Source organism: Saccopteryx bilineata, chromosome X (assembly GCF_036850765.1).
Source record: "Saccopteryx bilineata isolate mSacBil1 chromosome X, mSacBil1_pri_phased_curated, whole genome shotgun sequence".
In the NCBI taxonomy this organism is placed as follows: domain Eukaryota; kingdom Metazoa; phylum Chordata; class Mammalia; order Chiroptera; family Emballonuridae; genus Saccopteryx; species Saccopteryx bilineata.
In genome coordinates, this window is record NC_089502.1 from 100,316,819 (window position 1) to 100,327,961 (window position 11,143).

Below are 11,143 nucleotides of genomic sequence, written 5' to 3' on the forward strand. Positions count from 1 at the left end.
GTGAGGAGGGGTCTCCAGTAGGTTAGCCCCCTTCTGCTACCCTGCAGTGGAGTCTTTGTGAAGCAGAGGTGGGAACATTTGCCCAGGACTGAATCCAGACCCATACAAGCATTAAGCATCGAAAAAATTGTTAGATAATGCTAAAAAATTAGTAGATCTATTTTCTCAAAGTGAAAAAAGTATATATATAAAAGATCGAAATGTAATCAATTATTTAAATAACCATTATTCCTGAAATCATAACTCACATATCTTTTAAGATCCAGTTCATTAACAAATTGCACAGAAACCTATAGAATTGTCCAATTACATACTATATGTATTTTTCTCCCTGGTTATATTATATTGTGCTCTTTTAGATACTATTTTTCAAACTTTCTTCAAAGCAAGACCCATAATTAAAATAAAAACTAAATAAGGAAGGAAAGAATGATTATAATGACACCCTCCCCCCCCCCCCGCACGTAATGCAGAACAAAAGCAACATGCAACAAGGAATGTAAAGAAGCACAGTGAAAATTCTGATGTTTCCAAGGAGGATAATTTTTTTAAAAGAATGTCAAACAGTTCCTGATAATCTTTTTCTTAATTCTTTTGTTTTTAGTGCCCCTTCTCTGCTGGTGACCCAGACACTTCTTTCGGCTGCCTTTTGGGGAATGTAGTCTTGGGCAAGTTTATTAGGTTCAGTGCTGTGTCTACAGCTTCTAGTACAACACCCGGCTTTGGGTTAAAGCTGAGTAGACATGTGTTGAGTGAATGATGGCAGAACCACCACTTCTAGAACATGCTGGACCAGAGCGCTTCTGCAGGAAGTTGATCAGTAAGGCAGCTGTGTCGCCATGGTGTCTTCAGTGGTAAGCAGTCCCACCTACACAGAGATCTAGTTCCCTTTGATGTGTGTTCTTCTGTGGGATGGAATGAGAGTATATCTCCTGTCTCTCCACCTCTCAACCCCTCCATGACTCCTGTCATTTTTAGCAGCAACAGCAGGAGCAGGAATCCTTCTGTGAATGAGTTAGTGGCAATTCCTCTGGTTTCAGGCCACACAGGGCAGAATTTATTAGAAAGATGCTGTGGTGCTTCAAGGAAGTAAAGCAAGAGTTGACTTAGGAAGGGGAGGCACCAGGGCAGCTCTGGGTACCTCAGCTGTATGGGAACCAGGCACCCTATCCAATTTAAGTGCTCCTGAATCTTGACAAGCAATTCATGCTGCTAACCCCTGCAGGCCTCAGCAATCCTCCTCCTGGGAGGAAGAGGTCAGGTGAAGCAGTGATGTCCCATGCCAAGAACTCTGCTAGGGTATCATCAGGCAGCACAGATCCATCAACTTGGCAGTGTGTACTGACTAGGCCAAGGCCAGCGATCACCATGAACCAGGGACTGACTCTTCCTAAACACACTGTCTCCTGATCCTCCAGCACCGGCTATCTACTTTTTCGCTGTTCCCCATCCTGATGCCATCCCTGAGCTGCCCTCCCTGGGACCAGCACCTGTGGCTGCTCCGTGACTTCCCTCACATTCCTAAGACCTGAGCCACTTGTTCTGGGTTCAGTCCTCATGGGCCCCATAGTGCTGCTACCCATTGCCAACAGTTCTCAGTGCAGGAGCTCCCAGAGGCCTTCAGACCCAGGCCTGCCCTCTCCACTCCCACCTGTTGGTGCTAGAGGGTCTTGGGATGACGTCCTGTAGTTCAGGCCTCTCTCTCAGCCATAGAGGAGCTGCCAGCTGTAAGCATGGCTTTTTTTGTGCCTGGTCCCTCCTGCTGCCCTTGGGTTGCTCAGCATCTGCTAGACCAGAAGGCCGGCAGCCAAACCCTCAACCCACTCGCAGCCTTGGAGTCCAGGGGAGGAGGCGAGAAGCAGGCGCAGCCTCTGCAGAGCACTGATAAGATGGGCAAAGGGATGTGCCTCTGAGGTCTGCCCCTGGAAGTCTGAAGTCCAGGCCTGTCCCGAATGGATCTGGGCTTCATCCTGATAGGGCACAGGGCAGAATTTGAGGTGGGAGGGGAGCCTGGGACTGGCTCAGGGGGTAGGTTCAGACACAGAGATGATGTTCTATCACAGCTTTTGACTGCTCCCCTCAGGACCTGGCTTCTGCGGGGACATTTCACAGCCCCAGACACGTTTCTGGACTTGGTTATCCCTGTGTCCCCAGCCCCGCAATGCTGGGGGAAGTCGCCTGGACGGAGGGAAGGACGAGGAGAGGGGAGGAGACGACGAAGGGGGTCAGAACAGCGATTGGAGCCGAGAACTGGAAGCGCCTTAAAGAGACTGCGCGGTCCCCGCCCCCCTTCCCGCCAGCCTCAATGAATTAGAGCTGTGTTTCCCAAACTTGCCTGATCATTAGAATCCTCTCGGGCCCTAGTTAAAGACACAGGTTCCGGAGCTCCTATTTTCGAGATTCTGATTCAGTGGGTCTGCGGGTGGAGCCGAGGAATCTGTAATTTTAGCACGCTCCCCACGTGATTCTCGGGAACAAGCAAGTTTGGTAAATACTGAATTAAAGGAAACCAGGCCTGGCTGCAGGAGCGGCCTCCGCTAGGGGGTTACTGCAAGAGGATTCCCGGGGGCGTCGCCTGCTTCCGCCGCTGCCTCCTTCAGTGCAAGTCCCTTTTGGGTCCAGCTGCCACAGCCGCCGCGCCGTCCCTCAGGCCGGGCGGGGGACAGCCCAAGTCTGCGTGGCCCCCGCGCCGCCACGCCCAGTGGCCGCCCGAGCCCAGCGAGCAGGGGGAGGAGCCGCGGCCGCTGGAGGCGGAGGAGGGTACAAGAGGCGGAGACGGCCGAGGCTGCCGAGACGGCAGCGGAGAAGGCGGAGAGGAAGGTGGAGACAGAGGCGAAGGTGGAAGGGAAGGTAGACGCGGCGGGGAAGGTAGACGCGGCGGGGAAGGTAGACGCGGCGGGGAAGGTGGACGCCACCGGGAAGGTGGAGGCGGCAGGGAAGGTGGAGGCGGCAGGGAAGGTGGACGCCGCCGGGAAAGTGGAGCCGGAGGAGGGTCCGGGCCGCCGGGTTGAGCTCAAGCTGGAGCCCGAACCCGAGCGGGTACAGGAGGCAGAGCAGGAGCCGACGGGAGAGCCGAAGCAGGAGCTGGAGAATGAGAACCCAGCGCGGAGCGGCGGTGGCGACGGCAAAGGCGACGAGGTGCCTCCCCCCACCCCTCCCTCCGATCCCCCGCGGCCCCCCGATCCCTCTTCACGGCGCAGTCGTGCCCCCCGTAGGCGACCCCGGCCACGGCCTCAGACCCGTCTCCGTACCCCACCACAGCCTAGGCCACGGCCCCCGCCCCGGCCCCGGCCCCGGCGCGGCCCTGGGGGCGGATGCCTAGATGTGGATTTCGCTGTGGGTCCACCAGGCTGTTCCCACGTGAACAGCTTTAAGGTAGGAGAGAACTGGAGGCAGGAACTCCGGGTGATCTACCAGTGCTTCGTGTGGTGTAGAACCCCCGAGTCCAGGAAAAGCAAGGCAAAGTCTTGCATCTGCCATGTGTGTGGCACCCACCTGAACAGACTCCACTCTTGCCTTTCCTGTGTCTTCTTTGGCTGCTTCACCGAGAAACACATTCATGAGCACGCTGAGACAAAACAGCACAACTTAGCTGTAGACCTTTACTATGGAGGTATATACTGCTTTATGTGCAAGGACTATGTCTATGACAGAGACATTGAGCAAATTGCCAAAGAAGAGCAAGGAGAAGCTTTGAAATTACAAGCCTCCACCTCAACCGACGTTTCTCACCAGCAGTGTTCAGTGCCTGGCCTCTGTGAGAAATACCCAACCTGGGAGACAACCAGACCGGAGTTCGAACTGCTGGGATACAACCCGAGGAGAAGAAGAATCACTTCTACCTTTACCATCGGTTTAAGAGGACTAATCAATCTTGGAAACACGTGCTTTATGAACTGCATCGTCCAGGCTCTTACCCACACTCCGATCTTGAGAGATTTCTTCCTCTCTGACAGGCACAGATGTGAAATGCCAACTCCAGAGTTGTGTCTGGTCTGTGAAATGTCTTCGCTTTTTCGGGAGTTGTATTCTGGAAATCCATCTCCTCATGTTCCCTATAAGTTACTGCACCTGGTGTGGATACACGCACGTCATTTAGCAGGGTACAGGCAACAGGATGCTCACGAGTTTCTCATTGCAGCGTTAGATGTCCTGCACCGGCACTGCAAAGGTGATGATGCCGGGAAGGCGGCCAACAATCCCAACCACTGTAACTGCATCATAGACCAAATCTTCACAGGTGGCCTGCAGTCTGATGTGACCTGTCAAGCCTGCCATGGTGTCTCTACCACGATAGACCCATGCTGGGACATCAGTTTGGACTTGCCTGGTTCTTGCACCTCCTTCTGGCCTATGAGCCCAGGGAGGGAGAGCAATGTGAATGGGGAAAGCCACATACCAGGAACCACTACTCTCACAGACTGCTTGCGAAGGTTTACAAGGCCAGAGCACCTAGGGAGCAGTGCCAAAATCAAATGCAGTAGTTGCCAAAGCTACCAGGAATCTACCAAACAACTCACAATGAATAAATTACCTGTTGTTGCCTGCTTTCATTTCAAACGGTTTGAACACTCGGCCAAACAGAGGCGCAAGATCACTACATACATATCCTTTCCTCTGGAGCTGGATATGACACCATTTATGGCCTCAAGTAAAGAAAGCAGGATGAATGGACAGTTGCAGCTGCCAACCAGTAGTGGAAACGACGAGAATAAGTATTCCTTGTTTGCCGTGGTTAATCACCAAGGAACCTTGGAGAGTGGCCACTACACCAGCTTCATCCGGCACCACAAGGACCAGTGGTTCAAGTGTGATGATGCCGTCATCACCAAGGCCAGTATTAAGGACGTTCTGGACAGTGAAGGGTATTTACTGTTCTATCACAAACAGGTCCTGGAACATGAATCAGAAAAAGTGAAAGAAATGAATACACAAGCCTACTGAAGTGACACACAGACCTACCTATAATGGAAGAGGACACCTATACTACAACTGGCATTGAGATTTAAAGGATCTACTTGCATGACCCATGGGCCTGACAGCGTAAGAATTGAACAGTACCCAGTGTCTAAAAGGTCCAGATTGGAAGAGATGTAGGAGGGGGAGAGGAGAGGCTCTAGTCTAAGCAGTCACTTAAAGGAAAATTAAATGGCAGAAATACTCTGGTGAAGAAGGCAGGGAGATCCTGACACTGGTACATATCCTATATTCCTCCAAAAAATTGTGTGGGAAAGTGTGGGGTGGGAGGGGGGTGGGGTGTGTGTGTGTGTGCCCTTGTAACTGTAAAACATCTTTCTCCGTGGGTGTTTCAGCTTCAACTGACCAATCACATAACAGTTATATGTTTGTGGCCGGAGGAAAAGTTTATATAAATGTAGCCCATTACATCTATGGGTATGAAAGTGGAAAAGTGGAGGAGGCAGGGATATCTCATTGACAAACACCTTTGCCAGTTTCTTTGTATTTGTGATTTTTTTGTGCTATTAAATGCAGTATTAAAAAAAAAAAAAAAAGCCCACGAGGGCTAGTGAAAAGAGATCAAAAAAGGGGGCTTGTATGAGGGGAGCAATGGCTCCAGTAGTAGAGAGGACAAAAAATACTGTAAGATAAGCAACCAACACAGAGGGGCCTCTGCTAAGAGTATTGTGTGTGTGTTAAAAAAAAAAAAAAACAAACAGCTGTATGATATACTTGAGCAAATCAATGAACCTCTTTGTGATTGTTTTCTCAACTGTACAATGCAGATAATTCCTACCTTAAAGGGTATTGTTAAAGATTAAATGATATAAAATGTGTCAAAGTATAAAGTAAAAGGCTTGGAACTTTGTGGAGGTCTCAGTAAACGTTTATTGGATCTAAAACTTCTTTGCAGCAGGACCAGAATGCATCAGAGGTAAGGATCACATACAGATAAATACACATTCTCTTTCAACTCCCTCTACAGCATTGCCTACTTGGAGCCCCAAGGCAAAGGACTGCACTATTGTTCCTGTGTAGAGGGCAGCACAGTCAGTCCAACACCAGGATTGGGCGTGGGGGGTGGGTAGAACTACAGCTCTCCTTAGAAGTCATTATTCTGTCCATTTGAAAGACTGTCATATTGCTTTCATGACTTAGCCCTCCAGTGATGGGACTCTTAGGGCCACTAGGCTGCCAGGCTTCCACATAAGGGTGTTTAGTGGTTTTTCCCTTCCACAAGCATTATGAATAGATTTGTTGCATTCACTTGCAGGCATAGATCAGTAGAAAGATTGTTCTCCAAAGCTTGCTGGTCCATCAGCCCAGGGATATTAGTGGAATGGCATGTTGGCCTCTTTCCTGATTATCACAGAGGGCAGAGCAGCTTGCAGAGAGCTATGCTAAAACAGATGGACTGCACCCAGGTTAGGGTAAGCACTGGTTGTTCTGTCTTTTCAGCAAGTATAACCCTTGGAAATCTTGGGTGGAAACTAAATATGCATCAGACTAATGGAGCTTGACTCGACTGGCTCTGGTAAAAGGCTGGGCTCTCCCAGGGCTTCCCAAGTCTACTTGATGGTTAACTCATTTGGAAATATACAGTTATTTAAGTGGTTGTAGGTACATCCCCAACTAGCTCATAGGGTGATTGTTTTTGTTTTTGTTTTAGAATGGATTTTGGCTCCACTTGTATCCTGAGCTGTATCCTCAGCCCCTAGCACAGCTCCTACACATAGTAAGCAGATATTCAAAACACTGAATGGAGGAAGGAACCAATACACCTTCCTTTCATGACCAAAATCTCAACAACATCCAGGGCCCATAAGCCTCAGGAGAAAATGTGTTTTTTTTTTGTTTGTTTGTTTGTTTTTTTCTTCTGAAGCTGGAAACGGGGAGAGACAGTCAGACAGACTCCCGCATGCGCCCGACCGGGATCCACCCGGCACGCCCACCAGGGGCGACGCTCTGCCCACCAGGGGGCGATGCTCTGCCCCTCCGGGGCGTCGCTCTGCGGAGACCAGAGCCACTCTAGCGCCTGGGGCAGAGGCCAAGGAGCCACCCCAGCGCCCGGGCCATCTTTGCTGCAACGGAGCCTTGGCTGCGGGAGGGGAAGAGAGAGACAGAGAGGAAGGAGGGGGTGGGGGGTGGAGAAGCAAATGGGCGCTTCTCCTGTGTGCCCTGGCCGGGAATCGAACCCGGGTCCCCCGCACACCAGGCCGACGCTCTACCGCTGAGCCAACCGGCCAGGGCCAGAAAATGTGTTTTTGATTTCTTCTAGGATAGAGGAGATCAGGTGATGAGTGGCCTTTCGTACCACTTGGTAACTTCATGTCATGTATTTGACTGCCTTTTGGGATGTGTCTGGTAGCTTGCCTGAGAAGACAGCCGGCCATGTCCTCATTCCTCTTCTCTGCCACAGGAAGAGTTCAATCAGGCACGTGCCACCAGAATTTGCACAGAAATGCTCTCACATTTTAAAAACATTTTTATTTGGAAATAATTTTATATTTACAGGAAAGTGGCAAAAATAAAAGTAGTGCAAAGAACATCTGTATTCCTTTTACCAGACTCACCTATTGCTAACATTTTATGTCATTTGCTTTATAGTTTGTACATTCTCTCTCTCTCTCTCTCTTCTGTGCATGTGTGTTGGACCATATGAGGTTAAATTACTTGCATCGTACCCCTTCATGCCTAAGCACTTCAGTGTGCTTTGCCTAAGAATAGGCATATTCTCTACATTGCAGTATAGTTAACAACTTCAGTAAATTTAACACTGATATAATACTGTATATATATATTTTTTTTGATAGAGAGGGGCAGGGAGAGCGAGAGACAGGAACATTGAGCTGCTCCTGTATGTGCCCTGAGAGGGGAATTGAACTGGCAACCTCTGTGCTCTGGAACTGTGCTTCAGAGTTATCTGGCCAGGGCTTAACTTTTATTGATTTTTTTTTTTTGACAGAGGAAGGGAGAGGGAGGGGAGGGGGAAGGGAAGCATTTCTTATTCCATTTAGTTGTGCATTTTTTGGTTGCTGTACATACTATTATCTAATTTAACATAGTACTCCATTTTGGTCAGTTGAGACAATGTCCTTTTAGCCTTTTCTCTCTCCATCACAGAATCTGATCTAGGTTAAGGTATTGGTTTTTTTTTTTTAAGATTTTTATTTATTCATTTTTAGAAAGAGGAAAGAGAGAGAGACAGAAGGTGGGGAGGAGCAGGAAGCATCAATTCCCATATGTGCTTGACCAGGCAAGCTCTGGGTTTTGAACTGGCAACCTCAGTATACCCAGATTGACACTTGATCCACTGCACCACCACAGGTCAGGCTCAAGGTATTGTTTTTATTTATCATGTCTCTTTAGCCTCCTTTAATCTGGAACATTTCTACAACCTTTCTTCTTCTTGTATGGCATTAGCATTTTTCTTTTAACAGAACAGTCCTCATTTTGGGTTTGTCTGATGCAGAAACTGTCTTTTAAATACCCTGCACTCGGGACTAGTTCTAAGAGATACGAATGGTGCAAGATTGCTCAAGCTGACTTCCCTGTCTCGACTAGTGGAAGGCACAGACCACCAGAGGGAGCAGCTGTCCCTGACACTCCCTGATTGAAGCAGCAGCATTGTCCCTCAGTGACGGGGAGCCATTCAAGCCCAGCCCTATGCCCTACCCGTCACCAACCCCCTAAATTGAGCCATGGGATGTAAAAGCAGTCAGAGCTTGCTTTCAGATCACACCACGGCGGGACACAGGGCCATATATATATTCAGGTATGTGTTACTTTGAGCTCAAATGGAGATTCAGGCATGTTTAAGGATGTCTGGAACATGGGCTGGCACTTCCATGGTTGGGGCCTTTAGGAGAATCAAGAAGTAACACCCTTGGCACCTTTATCAACATTCCCATGGTGGGAACACCTGTAGTGGGTGGGGATAGGGGAGGGGTAAGTACTTCTTAAGCAATTCATGGGCAGAGAACAGAAAGATGAGGCTGGCTTAGCATTAGTAAGGGAGAAGATGGGAGATGCCAAAATCAGATTGGTTTATGTTCTGGGGGCTTTCAGGCACAACTGGGCTATTTTACATGAGGGCTGGAATTCTGTGTGAATTCCAGACGTGAGCAAGAGCTGGTATAATTTAAGATAATTCTTTGACTGAGTTTCCATCTATGTACACAAGCTGGTAAGGCCAGGGAAACTCAGTTTACATGTTGGTTTATGATCTGGGCCCAGAAGGGCACAAACAAAAGATGGGTGCTCACGACTTGGGGTCTTATCCATCTATAGAGCTCAGAAGGAGGGACCAAACAATGGGGTAGCTTCCCTTTCACTCATGGCACATGCTTCCTATAGTTGATCTAACCAGGGTGGAAATCCAGAACCCTATCACCTTCCATTTCCTGGAGCAGCCAGATGCTGAAACTTATTCTAGTCCACAGTTCACATAGGTAACTGCCTCACGTCTTCACTATCCATAGGGAATCCAGATCAGATCAACAAAGAGGTCTTTTTCAACCAAGAATCAGAGTGGCCTCCATACAATTCATATTGTCATAATGCAGTAGACCTGGTGCCAAGAACCTGTGTTTGCACCAAATATATATTCCCACCTTGATGTGAAGGCCCAGGTCCTCTGAAAGTGTAAAACCCAGCACCCCCAACAATGTGTCATTGTATATTGACCTTCCTCTGCAGGTGGTACAATGCAATTTTAAAACTTATATATATATATATATATATATATATATGAAATGCACGTATCATGAGGGAACAACTTGAGGAATTTCTAGGAAATAAAGACATCCCTGTAAACAATATCCAGATCAAGAAACAGAACATTTGGCCTTGGCCTGTTGGCTCAGTGGTAGAGCATCGGCCTGGTGTGTAGGAGTCCTGGGTTTGATTCCTGGCCAGGGCACACAGGAGAAGCACCCATCTGCTTCTCCACCCCTCCCCCTCTCCTTCCTCTCTGTCTCTCTCTTCCCCTCCCGCAGCCAAGGCTCAATTGGAGCAAAATTGGCCCGGGCGCTGAGGATGGCTCCAAGGCCGCTGCCTCAGGCACTAGAATGGCCCTGGTTGCAACAGAGCATCGCCCCCTGGTGGGCATGCCAGGTGGATCCTGGTCGGGTGCATGCAGGAGTCTGACTGCCTCCCCATTTCCAACTTCAGAAAAATACAAAAACAAACAAACAAACAAACAAAAAAACCCTCCAAAACAAAAAAATCCAGAACATTACCCATAAGTCAGGCTCCTTCCAGTCAGTAACCCCACAGGGTAATTCCTATCCTGACTTCTTCCACTGTATTGATAGATTAGTGTTACCTTTTTTGTGCCTTCTATAAATAGAATTGTTCAGTATGTATACTTTTATGCCTAGATTATTTCGCTCAATGTTATTTTATGAGCTTCACATATGAAGTCTTGGCCAAGAAAAATGATTAGGAGCATCACTATTTCTGCTAATGAATTAAAAGTAAGATTTTTTACTCATCCTAGTGATTTTTGACATACTGAATCAATTTAAAGGGACCCAGGCCATTGCAAAGTTGAACTTCGAGACTGCCTATAATCTCACTCGGGTGCAATAAAAGGTGGGTGTTTGGTTTTTAATAAAAAACCTCATAGGCACAGACAACAGTATGATGATTACTAGAGGAGAAAGGGGCGAGGGACGTAGAAGAGAGTAAAGGTGGGATAAATGGTGATGGAAAGAGACTAGAATGTATATAATTTTATTAACCGATGTTATCCCAATAAATTTAATTAAATAAAAATATCCACAAAATGAAAAAAGAAAATTGTGGATGGAAAAGAGCTTCTAGATAAGTTTGAGATAATTTACCCAGAAATGCCAATTTTGGGCCTTATTCTGTCCAGTAATCTTGGACTCCAGTTCTGTTCCAAAATCTCCTGAATGGGCTACTATATTCAAATAAATTATCAGACTTGCATCAGAGTCACCTGGAGGGCTTGTTGACACACAGGTTGCTGGGTTCCACCTCCAAAATTTCTCATTTCAGTAGATCTGGGATTGGGGCTTGAGAATCTGCATTTCTAACACATTCCTTGGTGATGCTCATGCTTCTGGTTCTGGGACCACACTTTGAGAGTCACTGACCTATTCAGTGTTTTCATATTATGGTACTTGGAGCCCAAGGAGTCTATGAAGATGCCCTGGGA

The 11,143-nt window shown here is 48.0% G+C and overlaps 1 protein-coding gene across 1 annotated transcript; it reads left to right on the forward strand.

Annotated features, from left to right (window-relative positions):
- Positions 1 to 759: 759 nt before the first annotated feature.
- Positions 760 to 5,810, forward strand: USP27X (ubiquitin specific peptidase 27 X-linked). The gene is made up of 3 exons (XM_066250503.1): positions 760 to 820; positions 2,084 to 2,256; positions 2,542 to 5,810. The coding sequence occupies exons 1-3, from the start codon at positions 760 to 762 to the stop codon at positions 4,942 to 4,944; spliced, it is 2,637 nt and encodes an 878-aa protein (XP_066106600.1). The 3' UTR covers positions 4,945 to 5,810.
- Positions 5,811 to 11,143: the final 5,333 nt, after the last annotated feature.